The sequence below is a fragment of the Primulina huaijiensis genome, unplaced genomic scaffold, assembly GCF_012295235.1.
Source record: "Primulina huaijiensis isolate GDHJ02 unplaced genomic scaffold, ASM1229523v2 scaffold43111, whole genome shotgun sequence".
Taxonomy (NCBI): domain Eukaryota; kingdom Viridiplantae; phylum Streptophyta; class Magnoliopsida; order Lamiales; family Gesneriaceae; genus Primulina; species Primulina huaijiensis.
Genome location: NW_027360409.1, coordinates 1 through 20,298, shown reverse-complemented (window position 1 = coordinate 20,298; position 20,298 = coordinate 1). Strand labels below are relative to the sequence as shown.

Here is a 20,298-nt window from a genome sequence, read left to right as displayed (position 1 = left end):
GGGTATATTTGGAATCATAATTCAAAGAAATTTTTTACTCTTTCCTTCATTAAATTGTTATTCCCATTTCTACGTTTCCTTTTTGCATAATTATCACTTTTGATTTAGTTTTTATCATCCACAAAATACTATAATCTTTCTGATATATTATAATGTACTAAAGTATTTTTTAAAATAAATTATCCATCATTTTTAAAAATATAGATATTTTGATAGAACATCGGAAACCAACAAAATTTCGTATAACTTACCACTTGTAATAAAAATAAATATCTTTTTTTAAAAAAAAAAACAAACTAAACATAAATCACTTTGCACGGTACACTTTTAACATATAACAAATCATAATCCATGATTTTTTTTTTTGGTATACTTCACCTGAAGGCAAAAACTTGTGTGAGACGGTCTCGTGGGTCGTATTTTGTGAGACAGATAACTTATTTGGATCATCCATGAAAAACTATTACTTTTTATGCTAAAATTATTACTGTTTATTGTGGATATCGGTAGTGTTGACACATCTTATAGATAAAGATTCGTAAAATCGTCTCACGAGAGACCTATTCTCACCTGAAAAGTAACATCTTTTATCTTAACTTAATCTTTAAAACATATTTTCATCAATCTTATCCCCAAACATAATTACTAGTTTGGGGATTCATGTATAACTTGAAAATCCTCGATATCTCCATGGTATCCAAATTACTCATAATCAACGGTTGTCGCAAGATACATAAGAATATTAGTTGGATCCAAAAAATGGAACTTGGCCAATAAATGGTCAATCCATCAAGATTTAAGTAAAACATTATGATCAAAGCTGAAGCAACTAACAATCCTCCAGCCTGCAAGTTTTGTTTCTTCAACAATCTCCTTGTCAATCAAAAACTTGGCACAAGATAAATAATCCTTAATTGAATCGAGTTTCTTTGTTCGTCTACCATCATTTTCCACCTCCACCTCTGGAAATGGAATCAGCAACAATCACTAGAAAGCAATTTAAATAGTTTTGTTTTTGAATGAGTATATGTACGAGCAATCTATTATTTAAAGATGTCTTACAAGTAAAATGGATCACAAAACTTCACTAAGACGAAATTCAGACTGCCGCAATTTCGAATTTCACAGGCTAAAGAAATATTCACAGATAAGCCTCACTAACCTAACATCTGCATAAGCAATAACCCAACCACGATCAAGAAGGCTTTTTAACTCATTTCGCCGAACGTTTGTCAAGTACCTCCCCATAAGCTCCATACACATGAAGTAATCTAGGATTTTGACCATTTTTCTTTTTATGGCGTGGATATAGTACGGCCAACGGAACGGAAATTGTTAGGTACGTTGTAATTTAATGACAGACAATATGGTGGGTGGCTGTAGCGTATTTGATGGACTAATTGCACAATTGCATTAGGTGGAATTAAGTACACAACTGCATTATGAAGAATTAGTGTGGCTATGCATTCGTGTTGTGCGGGTGCGCGCCAGCTGTTGTTCTCTTGGGTCAATTTGTAGTCGAATGCTTGGTCGCTCGACACGATACCGCTAAGTGCTCCCTTGAACTCCTTCAATTGGTTGAATAGGCTTGATGCTTCATCTTGAATCACCGTCGAACTTGTATATTCGAGACAACAAAGTTTCTTGAAATTCCTTTTCAAATATTCACAAGTAATGTCTGGCCAGATTCACATAAGTAGCTGTTAATCTTGTTTTTTTCGCATCACTGTCATTTCTGAAAATTTTTACATTGTCGGTAGTGATCATAGATTTCTGACAATTTAGAGAGTATTTGTATGGAATAATTTATCCAATAATTCGTTTTTGTAACTCTTAATAGACTAACTAATTCATTCTTCAGATAATGTTTCTTCATTTACTCTACTATCTTTTAGTATAGTTGGTCTTCATCTATTAGTTCTGTAGACTTTGATATCCGTTAGGCTTTAAACCGATTTTGTCTTAGTGCTTTCAGTTTAACTCATGTTTAGTTCAGTTCAGTTCAACTCAGTTTGTTAAATAACTAAAACTTAATTGATCCAACAATTCTTATTATTTTTTATTTAGTTTACTTTTTCCAATAATATTATTAGTGAGTTTTATTGTGTATTTTTAAAAATTATAAAAATAACATATTTACTTAGCAAGTTGGTCAATTCACTATTTCAAATGGTTTTTTTTTCGTAATTTATAAATTAAAATTTTAAAGCAGTACAATTCAATAACTAAATGTAAATAATTGGATAAGGAAGATCTTAATAACAAATAATATATTTAAATATTTGAGAGTATTTATGTCATTTTAAATCATAAAAAGTGGAAAAAAAACAATTGCATTTCAAGTCTGAGTAGGTCTTGTGAGATAATATCACAGATTTTCATTCGTGGATGGATCAACCATATCCATATTTACAACAAAATAATACTTTTGACATAATTTTTTTTTCATAGATGATCCAAATAAAATATTCGTTTTACAAAATTGACCTTTGAAATCATTTCACGATAATTTTTATGTTTCAAACTTGTGTAACTATAATTTCCGATGCAAGAGTTTTTTTAACTTCTTTTTTGAATTATATATGATTTAATAGCTAATTAGTTTTTTACAAGGGTTTTTATTCTACGTAGGAATTTTACAAGGAGCTAAATGCTGTTAGCCCAAAAAACTTGTATCGTTGCGAGTATAGCCAAACAGTGTTGCCTCACACGATTTTACTCTGTATACAGGAAGGAGACCTGTTGTCTGACGGTGGAGACCACAAGTACGCCGACAATGGTATTTGGCGCCGGCGTCAGCCCCGCCGTATCGTCAGTGTTCACATGTAATGTTTTCTCTTCCGTTTCATTGGCGTCCTATCGCTTGGCGAGATTCATCACTCCTATCGACCTAGCGCTCACGCAAACTACCTGCCGATCCTGTTTCAATAATGCTCGATATTACCAGAAGTTCAATGCTGGACCAAGAAGCCTAAGTTGTGCATCTACCACGTTTTCGGATGAAAATTCAACTTCTTCAGTTTCAATCTCTGAAAATAGGTAATCAAGTGCCGTTCCCTGTTCCGCTATGGTACTTAACTGTTTTCTTTGATTGTCAATTCATGAAGAAGACCATTGTATCCTTACTAATTCTGCTGCTGTATGAGCAAGAGACTATATTCAATTTGGGTACTTGATCTAGAAAAAACTTGTTACTTGCGAGAGGACTACGACACTAAATACTGCTTACAAAACTGCAGAAGCCACTAATAAAACATCAATCAAATTTGTGCCATACTCATTCCCCCTGTCTGCGTCAGAATAGGCAACTAAGTCCAAAGTAGGTGTTGGATTAATGAAGAGACCATGATGTTGGGTGACTTTGAGACGGCGGAGAACTCTCTTACAAGCTGTCCAATGAGAAACTGTAGAGGACCGTACAAAAACTATCTAAGCAGTTGACAACGAAAAAACAAATAGAGAATGACCCTCTTTTTGTTGTCTTGAATTTGAATCTTGAGTTGTAAAACCTGAACTTTAGAAATAGAAGCCAAACATTGTTCAATATTAGACCAAATCTCTTGAGACATTTTAAATCCAACGACCTGGTTGGAGACACCTTCAGACATTGAAGATAGATGCCAAACTTGCAGCAATTGATCTTTCCTATGCCAGTACAAGGAAATGAATTTGGAAAATAAAGCATCAATAAGTAACAATGATTAAGTCCTCTCTTGATATGCATGCCCGCTATAACATATCATTATTGCTGCAATCATTACGTCAATGTAATTATCATTATTATTTTAATTTATATTATGATTATTGTTCTCATTATTATTACAATGATTGGTATTATCATTATTATTGTTATAAGTTTCCTAGTTTCACCCTCATTTCAGCTACCCTACTTATACCCGTCTTTTCCCCTGCCCCTCCCACAATGGGCCACCGAGGGTGGAACACTTGGTTGTTTTAGAAGAAGGACCTGTTCAAGAATATATTAGCAAGACTTTGAATCTTCAACCGATGTGAGTTCTATCATTTATTAGCCATTATCGTGAAATTTGGTTTGCAATGCGATAATGCTATTCCAATTGTCTAGCACATGTATTAGGTCGAAATTTGAGGCTTCTATTTTCTCTTTTGAAGGTTTGTTTCAGATCTCATTCTTTTTGGAGCTGTGCATTATGCTCTTGTATGCCCAAACCCACCTCCAAGCGCAACATTTGAGCAAATGAAACTTTTTAGAGAATTTACTGATCTAGTTGTTCTAGGAAAAAGAGCATCTATTAAAGGGAAAACAGTACGAGAAGCACAAAAAACACGTCGGATAACTCGCAGCGACGAATTTCTTGAAATCGGTACTTATTTAAGGGTGCACGTACATCCAAAGCGCTTTCCTAGGTACCAATTGGGTAATTATATGTCTATTCCTTGTTATTTATACTTTGTTGTTATGTCACGAAGAGAAGTAAGGTGATCGTGTTATACCTGATGTGGTCAGGTGTTATGAAATCGATTGGAGATCTCGAATTATCGTTGTGAGTGAATATTTTGTTGTTTTGGACAAACCTGCGGGTACATCGGTATGTGATCAGTCTTTCTCATCAATGACATTCTTGCCATGCACTAATAAAGGAGAGCTTGTTTGAAACCATTCAAAGTTCTATTTTCTCATTCGATGATTTGTGCACTAATATATTCTTTGAGTTCTCCTTTTTCTCCTGTAGTGATAATTTTCAAGGTTATTAACTTGTTATGTCTATAACTGGATTGCATGTGTTATTCTCTCAATTTGACATTTTTCCTTCAGTTTTCTCACTTTATGGCTGTCTTATTTTTACCTGTTTTCTGGACATTTATCTACATGTGCTGTATTAGTCCAGTTTGAAAGTTGAGTCATGCGTCATTTTCTTGTTGGGTTTGTCGAAAGAAACTTTTTAAACTGCCACAGTTTTCTGGTCCGTCCCAGCTTATTCTTCAGTTTATTGTGAACATGCATAAATTTGTGCTGGACTTCTCTTAGGTTGCGTCGGATGGAAGTATTTGAAGCTATATTTCAAATCTGTTGATTTTAACTCCATTTAATAGCCTGGATGAATTTATATTGGGTGAATTTCAAATTCTTCTTTTGCTAATTTATGTAAATACAATGATAATTATAATGAATTTGAAATTCACCAAATATGAGGTCATTTCAAAATTCAAATTCATCCTCCAAATCTCTCTTCAAATCAAATATTTCCTTCCAAATCAAATTCTCTCATCCAAGTGCAACCGTAATTTAGCATGTAATGATCAATTTTAATTTCCTTGAGATTTTGATGTTATTTCTTAAAAGATACTACATATCTTTCTCATGTCACCCATTTAATCTGATTAGGTCGGAGGAACCACGGATAATATTGAAGAGAGTTGTGTGACATTTGCTACTCGTGCCTTAGGATTAGAATCTCCGTTGATCACTACCCACCAGATTGATAACTGCACTGAGGGCTGGTATGTTAAGATTGAATATTCCCTTTCTATCAAATAGCAGTGAAGTTAAAGAGTGGTGATCCTTCATTCTTTATATGCAGTGTAGTGTTAGCGAGAACAAAAGAGTTCTGCTCGGTTTTCCATGCTAAAATAAGGGTTGGTTGCGTTCTCCTATTGTTTGATTCACTGTCATAATTTAAAGAATGTTCATTTTAAAGCTTATTTCCTTGCAAACATACACAAAGACTTTTTAGTTAGTTATTTTCTCCCTTGCTTACAGCAATTTGTTGCTCTTTTGCACTATCCCCTAATTAAATTACGAAATCGGTAGCGTTCTATCCTCATTTTCGTCTAACTTATGTGCACCAATTCTTACTGGAACACCAAAAACTAGAGAATAGACCATGACAATCTCAAAAGGATAGGACCGATAAAATCCATATTTATTGTCCTCAGGAGAGAAAGGTCAAGAAGCTTTATCTTGCGCTTGCCGCTGCTCCTGTGCCCATTGGAGTAATAACTCACTACATGCGGCCAGTTAATATTGCACCTCGGCTTATTTCTGGAGGTGAGCAATCCATGGTCTTCCAAATCATTTGAATCTCTTTAGCCAAGAGTTTATTCATTGGCTTCAGTTGTAATCCTTACCCACCATTGATGTATGTTCTCCAACATAAATCAGACACAATGTAAATTTGTTGCATGTGCAGATTTCATCGATGGCTGGCACTTGTGCCAACTTGAGGTCCTAGAATGCAGGAAGGTTCCCTGGCCAAATAATATGATCGAGGAGAATAATGGCATTGAGGATTGTGGATGGCCTGCTAAAATTTTTGCATATGAATGTAAAATTAACCTTCTGACAGGTCGCACGCATCAGGTACTGGTTCTGAATTCTTTGAGGGAACGGGGAGAATTTAGGATTAATTTTTACTTCTATCATGCGCTGTTATTATTCCTATTTCTCTTTTTTTCCTTTGAAAAGATAAATTAGTTATCTTGGTAAAACATTATTGTTGGACTATCTCCAATGAATTCAAACATTGGGGAGAAATTTTTAGCATAAACTGTTGTTCGGCTTTTTCCTGCGAGTTTGAGCTTTTGGGAAAACTAATTCTACATGATTGTTTGAAAATTATTTTCGCATGCTTAGCCATTCTGAGGATGACAAATTTGAATTTTCTGAGTCTCTTCACTGTTCAATAAATGTGTGAATGATTTATTGTTCAATTCATTTGAAATTTTTTCGCTGCATGTTTTGTTATGGTAGGCTTCAATAATAGAAGTGAAATAAAAATACACATTAGACTAAACCAGTGGCATCATGCTTTAATAGCTAGCTCAGCAGTTTTTATATTTCTACTCTTAGATGATGTCATGACTGTAGATACGGGCACAATTAGCTGCTTGTGGGGCTCCTCTTGTGGGTGACTCAATGTATATGCCAGCCGCAATTTCAGAGGCTAACTGTCCTGGACTTGATCCTTTTGGCATGAACAAGAAAGCATACACCACTGATAATGATAAAGCTCTAGCTGTTGACACATGGATTGCACACCATGGAAAGGAACCTAACAGTTCGATTGGTCTTCAAGCATGTCAGATTTCATGGGATGGGGAAGAACATCATTATGAGGCAGGATCGCCATGGTGGAAGTAGATGTGTGCCAGGAAGATCTGCTTTAACAGTTCCTCATATTTCTTGCTAAAGTCAGTCTTTACAACTTACATCTAAACTCGTAGCATTGGCTATTTTTTACATAGTTTTAATGTATTGTATATAATAGCAGTCTTTGGTGAGGTCTTCTTTATCACAAATTCAAAGGAAGATGGGTTTGTGGCAGGCTGCAGGCAGATCAGTTTGCGGAACAGAAATCTCATTTTGGTAATTTAATATGCTCCTGTTTTAAAATAGAGTCGTATAACATCTAGCCTTTTCGATCAGAAACCACCCTTGATACTGTAATGGTATTTCCTGAGATGACTTAAATGGTTTAAACATTTTTTCCTTTTCTGCGTAGCTAGGGGTGGGGTTCCTGTAAATTGATACATGTTTGAATGATCCTGAAAAGTTATATATCTGCTACCCGTTTTTATTTTAAAATTTTTTTGCATCAAGTTCTGAGAACAAAAATGAACGCTGGTTTATGTGGAGATGCAACTCTGTACATTATGCTAGAGAATCGCCGGTGTTGCATATGAGTGTATTAGCTTTTGACCTTGGAAATCCAAAGAATATATCTAGTATTCAAGGGCTCTATTAATATAGCCACGTATCTCGCATTCATAACCAGCTATAAACCAATTATATGGAAAATTTAAAAAAATGCCGAAACATAGCCGGAGAATGCTGGAAGGCGCAACAAAAGCACTAGATCTTCTGTGTTTAGTTATGGCAACATCATTATTCAGTTCCTGGAAGATTCTTCGGTGGTGTTTGCTATTTTCCTTCACAACAAAACGCTGAACCTCTGTTTTTAATTCTTGAAACTTCATTATTCAGTTGTGTGCCTATTCGTAGGCACCACTTGCATGTTTCTTATAATTGAAATAAACCCTTTGTACCTATCTGCAGATAATCTTGGAGTCCTTTCAAGAGTGGCAAAATCAACATGGTGTAGTCCAAATCTTACAGTATATCCATCAAGCCACTCAAAGTTATCGAGCAATGACTAGGCAAAGTAGCCTCTCACATCTGCTCCTTTCCTGTTAACAGCGTGATTTAAGGGACAAATGTTAACTACTAATCCAATATTCTTTATTATGTACAACCGCTTTATTGTTTATATACAATTACACCTTATTGCAGTTGCCAAGGATCCAAATAGGTGTTCAGGTACTCGACTCTCTTCACATCATTGGGAGTGTCTGTAATTGAGGAACTTGGTTTCTCCACAATTCCAAGTCCTAGGAAGTAGCCGTCCATTTTCAGAAACACATTTGAAACTTTGTCTGCTGTGTAAAGAAACCGTTTTCAGAGACGAACCTAGGTGTGTTATTATATATATCTTTTAAGAACATCACGATGTTTTCCATTCCTTGAGGATATACGCAATTCCAATCAACTGCAGTCTACATATGAATTGGAGTTTTAGTCAGATTTACTTAAAGTAAGGTGTTAAATTACATTAATTTAGATTATCGTACCCACTGGTTCGCCAATATGCATCTCATCTCTGATAGGGGTACGCAGTGCCAGAACCTCTGCTCGGGAAACTCCCGGTGCTCCTGATTTGCATTTGGAGTAAATGCAATCTTTACTGTAGAAACTGGTATATTGATTTATCCCAATAAAGTCCAATCCTTGCCTCGTTTTCTTACGATCTTCCTTAGAAAATGCTGGGAGTAGATATCCCAGAGCACGATGCATCTCTTTTGGATATGCTACATGTAGTATAGGGTCTAAGAACCTGCATTTAAATTAAAATTGAGTGGTAAGAGCTGAAAAGGGATAAAAAAAAAGTTTGTTTAAAGGTATTAACATAAGGTTTGACAAAGAAGGTACAATGTTCCGGGGGAAGTGAGTTGGCTTTGACAATCATTTGAGTTGGCTTTGACAATCATTTGTTGTGGATTAGACCTTTTGTTGTCAGCATTATTCGATATGCAGGACTAACTCTGGTATATCCAAACCGAATAGAGGCATTCCATCCAATATTTGTCAATTTGTGGCAAAATCCACTTTTGATTCACCCGATTTGACACCATTTCCATTCAGAATTGATATGTTACTCCAATATTTGTTTACTTATGACGATTAATTTGCTCTCCTAGCCTTTTTTATTCACTATTCATGGGAATGTTAGGAGTAGCATGAGAGAAGAATGAAAATAAGAATAGATGATACTACGTAATTACTCAGCGGAACCGTAGCTAAGTTTTGACAAATAAGAACAATTCAGAAAGAAAGATTGAGCTCGCTCAGCTGCTAATCTATCTTCTGCGGAATTGCTGTGATGCTCATACCAAATGGAATTCATTGTGATCCCGATGCTGCCTCCTTTGTTCTTTCTAAACACAAATGTTTTCCAAAGAAACATAAAACGTCAAATGCTTCCACCGAGACACTTGAGTCAAGGTAGTGATGTCTGTGAATACCTGGTATACATTACGATATACGTTGACTGCTGCCACATGGGACAGAATCATATTATGTGCAGCGACTAGAGGCTCTTTAATGGATTTTCCTCTGTTGCAGTTGCCGAACGAACCAGAGCAGCGAGATGGAGGGTAAATACCAGACCTATATCCAGCTGGTATATGTCTACCTCAAGCTACTTTATCTACCTACCAGCCAGACAATTCAAGAAATCATTTGACCAATCATGCACATTAGCTTATATCTCTCATTGATTCAAGAATGTCTTCTAATAAGACAAAGATCCGCACATATTTTTTCCTTTCATGAATTAACTTTTTCAGAACCGTTAATTCCCATATTTTGATAGATGTCGAGGAGAATTAATTTTGGCTTACTATGAAAGGAAAGAAGACAAAAAGCATAGATTTTGTGTCGGCTAACAAAACAAGTTGGACGACCATTGAAGGAGATTTGAACGTTGGAGAAGTTCAACTATTTAAAAGGCAAGATCGTTCATCATTGAGGAACAACAATACATCTGAAGTATTCTGCAAATCTGTCTTAAACAAGATATTGAGCACTCTTATCTTTCTGTCATCAAGTTGCTCAACATAGCACACACCTTCAAACCATATTTGATCATGAAGGATCATCATGTGCTACTCAACAACCCAACTTGCTCTTTTAAAAGCTATCTGTTAGAGTTGTGATTTTGTCTGAATTTAGGGTTCAAGATACAATTGTTGTTTGCGTTTACTGTTGAAGAGGATACTAGGAGTTTCAGTGTAGGTAGTAAATAAGTCATAGATGAAGTGAGTTGTTACAAAAGTTGTAAAAGCAAAGTCTTCTAGTGAATTTTTCTTTATCGGAAGAAGGTGAGATGTAAAAAGATTGTGCATTCGAATTTCCATAATATCTTTCATTCTTTGTCTTACGCACTGTATTATCTATCTGTTGTATCTATTTATCTTTCTTACTTGTTACAAGATTCAGTCAAGATAATATATTAGCTGACTAGTACCGGTCAGCCCTTTTTGCACTTCGAAAAACAATTTTTTAGCGGTCAACTATGTCTTCAGAAAACAACTAACAACTGTTAAGGTCAGCTTAAGTTTTGAATAAATTTGTTAAAGAGTTTATTCACTATCTTCTAAACTCTTTCTCCTATCCAAACACATGAATTGCTATTGAAGAAGAGCTTCACATTGAATAAATTCGCACTTGAATTCAAGGTTGGTTTCAATTTTTTGATCATAATGTGAGTTTCAGCCTAAAGTTTGCGAATTTCTTCAGATAAAAATTAACTATATGTGATTTTCTTTCTTTCTTTTTTATTTTTTAAAGATCAAATATATTTGATTTTTTTTTTTGAAATATTCAAAATCGTAATATTGTCAACCCAGAATATCATAATTTCCAAAGAGACCTAAAAACATAGGGAAAAAATCTACACAATCTAGCAACGTCCCAAACAATAAACCAAAAGATGCTATAATCAATCTTAGCAATACAATTATTCTAAATTAAAGATATATCTTCAAATGCTAGAAATTAGTACTGCTTTAATTATTTTTTGTTTTTTTTAATTAATTACACTCCCAAAAATTCTCAGATCCAACCTTAATTATAGAGTCGATGGTGAGGTTGCTTCATTTGGATGTAACTTTTGAAACATAAAATTTGATAGGATTCCGCAGTATTATTACGGGCCAAATCTGGGGAGATATTCATTATCGTACGTGTTAATATTATGCTATCGAATTGTCCTTTTTGGTAAGCACGTTGACATCAAATCCTATGTCGTAGTTTACCCTAGTTTGTCTTGGCTTAGTCCCCATTGGCACAACTTGATGGCTTTTGCAAATTACAGCAATGTTTGGGGTAAAGAAATATTGCTATAAATATTATATATGTTGCACGTGACATGCACACACATACAAAAATTGAATGGACTGGACTTCTCAGAAATATAATCTTGTAAATGTTAAATCAAGAAGATCAGCAATTTCTTCTATCATATTTGGCTCGAGTCGGTTTTACGATTTGTTTCTCCTAAAATATGTATTTTACATATTTTAGAAGGGCCTTTGAAGATTTTTCAACTAAATGTGGAATCATTCTCTCAAGCCCTTCAAAATCAATCTTTTTCCAAATTATACAGCGCCTGAACATTTTTTCTTGGCCATGCAAGGTTTTCAACAATGTTAAGTTGTTATCTTTCTTTTATTTTCCTTTTTAAAAATTATATTTGATAGCAATCTTTTATATTCCTCAAAATGCAGAAAAGACAATAGAACAAAAGCCATTCATCTTAATACTACAACTAACAACTTTTATTTTATTTTGTTTCATTTTATTGAATCTTTCTCTCAAAATTTTTTTTTTTAAAAATCTTTTAACTCTTTACATTTTACAAATGTATACTTTACAAACTAGCTCTACCCTTAGGATTTGAGGAAGAAGCTTCCAATCTTGGTTCACTTAAGTACCGAATAAGAGCTTTAGCCTGCCAAAAAAGAAAGAGAAACACAGTTCAAAAAAGACAGCACAACTATTCCAAAAATTTGTCTTTTCATCTTTTGACAACAATTGACTAATAATCAGGGAAGTCAGGAACATATTTCTATCCGAATTAGAATTTTTAACTCTAAAATCTTTTAATATTTTAAATTATCGACTAATCTCGTATTAATTTAAAATTATACAAAATTTACATATAAATTTCTTTTAAAAAAATCGACTTGGTGTCTTACCATGTGACTCCGCCACTGCTAATAACATTGTATGACGAAGATCTTCGGGACAAAAAGATTGAATCTTTATCCCCAAATTAAATTATAACAATTGAATATTTTGAAAAAAACTGACCTTATTCTTAGCTTTTGAGGTTCTGGTCTGAGACAGAGTCAGGAGAGGAGGAGGAATACCCCATTCCCTCAAAACAAATCCTATGTTATCAGCATTGTCTCTGCACAATTGCAGCAGAGTCCACACAGCGAACTCTTTCCCTTTATCGCTTCCACTCTCGATCACATCCAGTAATGCCGCGATCCCACCTTCCTCCACTATCGACTTGCGTCCTAGTTCAATCCCACTCAAGCTACTCAACACCGCCGTTATCTTCTCCGTCAATCCGCTATCTTTTTCTGCTACAAGCCCCACCAGTGGCCTTACTGCTCCAGCTCTCACGGCTCTCTGCTTGTTCAGCCTCACCGAGCACAGCTTGTAAAGCGTTGTTAATGCGTCCTTTTTCCCTCTATTTGACCCGTTCATCAGCAGTGCAACCAATGGTGGGATCGCCCCGCAAGCTCCTATTGACAGTTTGGTCTCGTCCATCTGGGCCAAGTTCAGTAACGCGCATGCGGCATTCTGTTTAGAAACACCGGTGCCTGTTTTCAATACTTGGATTAAGGATTTCACGGCTCCAGCGTTTGTGATCAAAGGTCGGTTGCGTTCGTGGAGAGAGAGGTTGAGCAAAGCGGTGGCCGCCTGCTCCTGGGACCCTGGGTCGGAGCAAAGGAGAAGAGGGATCAAAGCGGGTATAGCGCCGGATTCTCCAATCAGTGCCCGATTATCAGCCCGTGATATCGCCAACAATCTTAACTTTCCCGCAGCCGATCGTTTCACGACAGGTGACGTTGATTGCAATTCATCGACGCAGGTTCTGACAGTGGGCCGGAAAAACTCGGTTGCGACGCTTGCTACGATCTCCGAATAAAACAAGAACTCGGAACAGGGTTCGGGCTCAGAGTCTATACCTGGATCATCCGCTTCAGTCACGCTAGCAAGTCGCTGGAGCTCAGCCGAAATATCGCTAGAACAAAACAGGTCGCTGTAGGCTCCCGACATTCCCAAAAACTCGTCAAGATCGAAGGAAGAACAGGAGGTTTCGGAAGTAGCTGACGACTCAATGCCAAATTCAGTTGGCCCCTTATCGATAACTGTACCGTTACACTCATCAGAAACACTGCCATATTTACCAGAGATCGGGTCAGCAGGATCGCTCTGGAAAATCTTGGACCTGACAGTGCGCATGGAACGGCCCAAAGAGCGGCTGATCCTAGCTGAGGACGGCGGCGGGGTGTAGAAATAGGAAAGACGCTGTTGGGAGTAGGAAGAAGCAATCTTGCAGCCGGGGTGTGAGTGGGAACCCTCAATCGAAACCATGGTGACTGATCAGCGAAGAACACACTCGTTTGAACAAGATAAACGATGAACTTCAGGTTTCTTGAACGGGCATTTGAGGTAGAGGTGAGTAGATAAATGACTTTTATAGGGGATTTGAATTTGAATTTGGTTGGTTTTGGAAGTGATTTGCGTGTGGGGAATGACATGAAAAGTTGGTTTTGTTGCCATTCACAGCCACAGCTGGGATGCTCCTCCGTTTTGAACACAGTATCAACTATATTGGATTAAAAATTATTAATGTTTTAATTTATTATGAGGATTCAACAGTTTGTTTCAAGCATTCGTCCATCAAAAAAATCAAATTTCTCAACTACTACTTTTCCTAACAAATGCTAATATCTTGATTTGTTAGCATCAAATACACATGTTGCGTGTTTGTCCAATCGATTTTTAAACAATTTTTTTGGAGCTTAGTGTACAAATATTCTGGGTATTCCCATGAAAAAAAATGAAACAAAGAAAACAATTACACCAATACATCTATAATTTCACCCGATCTGTGAATTTTAATATTTGTAAGAATCTGATCAATGTTAGGAACTTCATTATCGAATAATACTTTATTTCGTAAGATCCATATGTAATAGATGGTTGCTGCTAGGGCCGCAATACACATCCTTGACAGTATGAAATTTCCTCAGTAAATGGATCCGAAGACTCTTAACACAGCCGAAGGTGAGCCCATAATTTTCTTCATGTGTAACCACGCACGAACGTTATTCCAAATATTCTTAGAGACACGACAATATATCAATTTTGTGAGATAGATATCATATATGATTTGATCTAAAAAAATATATTATTTTTTTTACTCTAGATTAGATTGAGTCAATCAATGTCATGAATTTAAATACACGTGAGTAAATATAAGTGATTAAGGATGAGACAAAAAACAACGCTTAATAAAAAAATTATGTTAGTGAGAACATTATTGGATGCCGTGTGGCAGTCGATGTGGGTCAAGCCACTCTGCCGCGCAGCAACCACGGTTTCTGCCACTTACACCTTACTTAATTAAGACACGACATTTTACTTTTAAATCGGAGTATATATATATATATATACTTTTTTATTTAATATTTGTCTTTTAGTACAAATCTTTTTTTCCTAAATAATATTTAATATTGACATCTGTGTGAATATTTCCTGTATTTGGACAAAAACCTGCATTCAATTTGGATTTATTTCGAACAAACAATTATACAAAACTGAATAAATAATGTATGAATACATCAGGCTACAGTGGTTTCTTTGCTCACCCAGTTTCAACCATTTCAAATTTCTTGGTTATATATCATATTTACACATTTAACATTAAAAAAAACTTCTAAAACAGAACCAAACAAACCCAAGTTTTTAATTTTCGTCGAAGTAAACATTTAATTAAAGTGATAGTTATTACAAACTCAAAAAAAGGTAATGGGTTTTTATTATTTTAAAAAATTAAATAAAAAAATCTAATGAATTGTTCAAAACCCCACTTGGTTTGGTCATTGGTGAGAAGAGGAGCCTTGAGTGGTTGGTTTGAACAATGTTGGATTCCGTCGGACATTACGATATCTAACCTATCTAATCCATCTTAAAAGGTATTTGTTAATCTCCATGAAGTGGATATGGAAATATGTTTGTGCTAGCCTGGAGGGGAGACGACCCCGGATTGAATTTTTTTTTTTTTGAGTTGGGAGAGAGTCGTTCGCATATAATTTTATAAGAGAGAAAATGTTTTCCTGCTTACTATGCTCAGATGATTGAAATATGCAATAATGATCAATTGCACATGATCCTCCACCATGTAAATGTAACGAGAGCTAAACAAATCACACTTTTATGCTTTATATAATATATGTATATGCTATAGATCGAGAAGCCTATACCCAAGACTTACAATTTATACACAATACATACACCTACATAGTGGTTGGGTTTTAAGCAACAAAACTAATAAACAAGCATCAAAGATCATGTATTACTGAGATGTAAAGAGATTTGTGTACCTGTACTTTTGAATTCATGGCCTCCAGGTCTTCATACCGTGTTAGCCATCGCTTTTTTTTTTCTTTTTTTTTTTCCCCGTAATTTGTTAGACCGAATTTTACCATGTGCTAAATCTCAGATAAAGTGGAAATCTTTTTTTTTTTCCCCTCTTAAAAGACCTTCGCTCACCAAACTTTAACCACTCAATGTCCCACCTACTGTTTCACTCTATATAATATAAGCCTATCTCTCCATTAATTTTGTCCAAAAACACTCTTCATTTTTTATATTCTCTATTTTTCATGACTTCAGTTCTTTATTTTTTCTATAAGAATCCAATATTACAGTTTCATAATACACTAGAATGTTGAAACTTGTATTGATCTTTACTGTTCTGCTTTCTCAGCATGTGTAATCCTATGCGCAATCATGTGCAACCTATAACTTTGCTAGTAACCAGGTTTTCAGTTCCTGCAATGATCTGCCATGTTTGAACTCTTTTCTACACTGGGATTATGACCAATCTGCTCAAACAGTTAATTGCCTACAGACACGCGGGGTTTCGTCCTCGAATTGGGTGGCATGGGCCATTAATCCAAATTCTTGAGGCATGGCAGGGGCTCAAGCATTTGTGGCTTTTCAGAAATCTGATGCAACAATGAGAGCTTACACCACACCTATCACTGGTTATCAGACTAAGTTACAGGAAGGAGATTTGAGATTTCCAGTCTCAGATTTATAGGCAACGTATTCAGGAAAAGAAATTGTGATATTTGCTACACTAAAGCTTGATAATCTTAGCTCTACTGTCAACCAGATGTGGCAAGAAGGTTTGATTTCAAGCGATTCTCCGGCCCCCCATTCTACTTCTGGACCTAATGTCCAATCCATGGGAACTTTAGACCTTATTTCAGGGGAGACGGGTACCAGAACAGGGGTCAAAATCTCGAAAACAAAGAGAAGAAATGCGAGTTCTTAAATTCTTACTTTATAATATCAAGAAACCAGCGCTAATTATTGTACTCCAACTTGGTTAAACTGTCAATCTGATTGTGCTCAGTGAATATTCAGATTCATGGTGTATTGAATGCAATAAGCTGGGGGATCATGATTCCCTTCGGTGCCATGTTAGCAAGGTACCTAAAGGTGTTTCCTACAGCAGACCCAGCATGGTTTTACCTTCACTCAACGTGCCAAACCTCAGGCTATATTATGGGAGTTGTGGGCTGTGGGCTACCCGTCTCCAACTCGGAAGTCAGTCTCATGGAATTCAATTCACATCTCACAGAATCATCGGCATAATCCTCTTTTCTATAGCAACCATCCAGGTACCATACAATGCCGTTTCAGTTAGCACTCCTCTCCACCTGTTCAAACTCAACAATCTGAAGTCAAGAAAAGTCAAAGGAGTTTCTTGAATCTTTTGAAAAGTGTTCCTAACGTCTCCTTTGGACACAGGTGTTGGTTTTGCTTCTGAGGCCAAAAAAGAACCACAAGTACAGATCTTACTGGAACATGTACCACCATCTCCTTGGATATTTCATCACAGTACTAGGCATCGTCAACATTTTCAAGGGGTTCAACATCTTAAATCTGGACNCAGTTGTGAGTTGTGTATAATTTCACAAAAGGGCATGAGGATAGGATAATGCTTTTAGAAAGAAGAAACTTAACTCTGATCCCAAGTTTCAGCATTTCTGGTTGGTATCCCCTCATTCTGATTGTTTCAATGTCTCGATAAATCCATCCTTCAGGAGAGGATTTGAGGCTGCTATACGTTGAGACGTGATGTCAAAATCTTTACCGGAACTGTACAAAACAATTTCAAAATTACAATATAATAAAGAAACCAAATTATTGTTGTTCAATTGTCACCACTGGAGTAATTTGTTACTTACGGGTCGAACACGAGTCCTCCAGCTTCAGTTACGATAACAGCACCAGCCGCTACATCCCTAAAAGGTCAACTAAATGTAAGTAATCTAAAAGATCAGGGTCCAGTGAAATATTAAAAGAATCTTACCAAGGGCCTCCAAAACCAAGTTCATAGAACAGATCAAGCCTTCCACATGCAATCCCACAGAGATTTAATGCACAAGATCCAGACATCCGAAGGGACCTAACCTGATCAGTTGACAACCCATACCTTCAGGTATTTTACCCAAGGAAGTAAAAGATTTTATACCCAAATCCGTATTATGAGACGGGTACCCTGTCACCTTGAAGAGTAAGCTATTGATCCTATTTGTGGTCTCATCCACAGTAGCCTTGTCACGCTTTGTTCCCACCTGCAATTTCCATTTAATTAAACTTGATGGGCTTTTATTGGCAAGACGGATAGGTCATTTTTTGATTTTACAAAGAACACTGAGTGATACACTCAACAACTATCCAACAACCAAGCATTATTAATTTAATATATTAAGTTCAAAACCTCTGTTGCAAGAAGTGCCTTCACAAGCTCGGTTTGAGAAGATACTGAGTATACCAAATATACTGGTGGTCATTACACCAAACCATGAATGGATAGGTAAGGATCTAAACAGAAAGGCACATACCTTTTATGGCTTTCCCGTTGAGGAAAGCACCTTTACCATGGATGGCCGTAAAAAGCTGAAAATTGAAAATCAAACGTTTTTTTTTATCAATATACTAGCAAACTACATAAAAAAAGGATACAAATGAATACCAAGTAAAAATACAGTTGTAAAAATATTAAAAGAATAGAGAACCGAGTTAGTGATTATTTTAGTGCACAGACACGCATTTGATTAGCTGTGCATTTGAGTTTTTTGTCGATGACATACCAACAATAGATGTAGAAAACATGAAAATTTAGCAGGTGCAAGAGCTAGGATAGGATGATTAATGTTAGGTGTTGGAGCATCACCTAATATCTAAACAATCAAACAATTAATTCGAAGGTGAATATTTTACCTCATCCATAATTGGATTGTAGACAACCCCGACCATTGGAATCCGTCCAATTGTTAATCCAATAGAAACACATAGAAATGGAAACCTAGGATTTAACGCATCTAATGATTTACGGTTCAGAATGTCTCATTGCAAACGTAATAGAATTAAGATACATACCCATGCACAAAATTAGTTGTTCCATCCAAAGGATCAACAATCCAAGTGGGTTCTTCAGTCAATTCTGTAGCACCATAAGCAGCTGTGGTTTCTTCCCCAACAAACTAAGGTAGAAAAGCATAAAAAAAACAAATAGCAAAACCAAGTAACAGAAAAATACTAGATTTGAGAACTTTCACCGGAAAACGAAAAGGCCAAAATAGAGAGTTGACCTTATGTTCAGGGAAATGTTGCTTGAGATGATCAAAAATCAGTTTTTCGCATTTCTTATCAGTTTCTGTGACTAAATCCACCTATCCACAGGAACAAATGGACCATTGTTATATGTCAAAAAAATTATCAGAAACAAGAAAAATTAAGATTTATTGCTGCCTTTGTTCTCTCTTTTCCTTGCTTGACCATCATTTTCTGCAATCTTCAAAAACAGGAAATAACCCGTCACACCTAATTAGCTTTTACCTTGACAAATTAATTATTCCTATTACCTAAGTTTATCTCACTTCACTACTCATAATGCATCCAAGCAAAGGGCCGCCAACTTTTCTATCTGGAGGGAAGATTAGATGCAAAACCATTCAACTTTAATCAGGTGCATTGGCACCCCCATCAGGGACCACGTATAATATATACATTTTCTTAACCAAGGACCACGCAGATTCAAATTCCTCTACCACAAAAAATAATGTAGGTTCGACCACTACTAAGGCACCCCAATGATTTGTCCAGATAAGAATTAAAATACGAGGATAAACATTAGATTTTGTAACATTGACAAAAGTCCTTGATTGATACTTCATGTTCAACATATGATTTGCAAACTGAAACAATACTATGGAGCATCCACACAAAGTATTCGAAATACCCGAAAGTTCAGAAATCACTTATCATATTCACCACACTTCCAACTTCTGAACATCTAACTGAAATAAAACTAGCATTGTTATAAAAGCACCGAATTTTTCCGCCGAATTTCTACAGTGATATAACATTATCACCTGAAATTTAATTTTGTATATCAAACATCTCTAAGAAACAAAAAATTTTGACATAGGACAACCCAGACACGTACCCATTAATTAGATCAAAATTATGCGAAGATCGTACCTGGCCCTTGTGCTCAACGTGCTTAGTCAGATAGAACCCATGCTTAATGACCTTAGAAGCAGAAGTTAAATCAAATAGATGACAAAAAATCGAGCAAAACAACAAATAGTGTGGCCAAAGCTAATCTCATAAATGCTAACATCTTAGCCGCATCCACTGCCTTGGCCAAGAAATCCTCCATTGAATCTGAAATCAAAATCTGATCACAAAAGTACAATCCCACTCTACACCTTCGTAACCACTAATATTTTATATGCGCATCTGTGAGTGAGTAAACCATAAAAACGTAGAATAATGGCACGGATTATACATTTTTCGGGCATTTTTCTTGTTTCTTGATTGATAATTATGTGATGAGATTGGGAGCAAAGCAGAGTTCAGTGCACTGCAGATTC

General features: G+C 36.0%; 3 protein-coding genes and 1 pseudogene across 4 annotated transcripts; 2 read left to right on the top strand and 2 right to left on the bottom strand.

Moving 5' to 3' along the window:
• Positions 1-2,760: 2,760 nt before the first annotated feature.
• On the top strand, positions 2,761-8,979 carry LOC140969942 (RNA pseudouridine synthase 6, chloroplastic). Of its 2 annotated transcripts, XM_073431466.1 has the most exons (12): positions 2,761-3,039; positions 3,882-4,010; positions 4,132-4,386; positions 4,487-4,568; positions 5,366-5,481; positions 5,562-5,616; positions 5,917-6,028; positions 6,171-6,340; positions 6,848-7,170; positions 7,251-7,345; positions 8,036-8,450; positions 8,644-8,979. In XM_073431466.1, exons 1-9 carry the CDS (start codon positions 2,777-2,779, stop codon positions 7,118-7,120), a joined length of 1,455 nt encoding a protein of 484 aa, XP_073287567.1. In that variant the 5' UTR covers positions 2,761-2,776; the 3' UTR covers positions 7,121-7,170; positions 7,251-7,345; positions 8,036-8,450; positions 8,644-8,979. The 2 variants fall into 2 exon arrangements, with proteins under 2 accessions (XP_073287567.1, XP_073287568.1); XM_073431467.1 differs by lacking the exon at positions 8,644-8,979 and having other exon boundaries at positions 8,036-8,539.
• Positions 8,980-11,852: 2,873 nt separating this feature from the next.
• On the bottom strand, positions 11,853-13,819 carry LOC140969938 (uncharacterized). Its single transcript, XM_073431462.1, has 2 exons — positions 12,410-13,819; positions 11,853-12,047 (listed from the first exon to the last, which is right to left on the bottom strand). The coding sequence occupies exons 1-2, from the start codon at positions 13,706-13,708 to the stop codon at positions 11,967-11,969; spliced, it is 1,380 nt and encodes a 459-aa protein (XP_073287563.1). The 5' UTR covers positions 13,709-13,819; the 3' UTR covers positions 11,853-11,966.
• A 1,750-nt stretch (positions 13,820-15,569) lies between these two features.
• On the top strand, positions 15,570-17,323 carry LOC140969940 (cytochrome b561 and DOMON domain-containing protein At4g17280-like; annotated as a pseudogene).
• On the bottom strand, positions 17,304-20,023 carry LOC140969939 (inositol-phosphate phosphatase-like; the record flags this gene model as incomplete). Its single annotated transcript, XM_073431463.1, has 10 exons — positions 17,304-17,512; positions 17,602-17,658; positions 17,727-17,827; positions 17,923-17,991; positions 18,138-18,181; positions 18,262-18,316; positions 18,641-18,725; positions 18,800-18,903; positions 19,012-19,092; positions 19,904-20,023. Coding segments are annotated over 10 exons (813 nt in total), but the record flags the coding sequence as incomplete, so codon positions are not given.
• Between the last annotated feature and the right edge of the window lie 275 nt (positions 20,024-20,298).

What these genes read in the sequence shown, in the direction of transcription:
- LOC140969942 (XM_073431466.1), top strand. Translation starts at nt 2,777, where the DNA reads ATGGTATTTGGCGCCGGCGTCAGCCCCGCCGTATCGTCAGTGTTCACA. An exon ending in ACAAACCTGCGGGTACATCG is followed by an intron (nt 4,569 to 5,365) that starts GTATGTGATCAG and finishes TAATCTGATTAG; the next exon opens with GTCGGAGGAACCACGGATAA. An exon ending in TTTTCCATGCTAAAATAAGG is followed by an intron (nt 5,617 to 5,916) that starts GTTGGTTGCGTT and finishes TATTGTCCTCAG; the next exon opens with GAGAGAAAGGTCAAGAAGCT.
- LOC140969938 (XM_073431462.1), bottom strand. Translation starts at nt 13,708, where the DNA reads ATGGTTTCGATTGAGGGTTCCCACTCACACCCCGGCTGCAAGATTGCT. An exon ending in CCTCAAAAGCTAAGAATAAG is followed by an intron (nt 12,048 to 12,409) that starts GTCAGTTTTTTT and finishes CTTTTTTGGCAG; the next exon opens with GCTAAAGCTCTTATTCGGTA.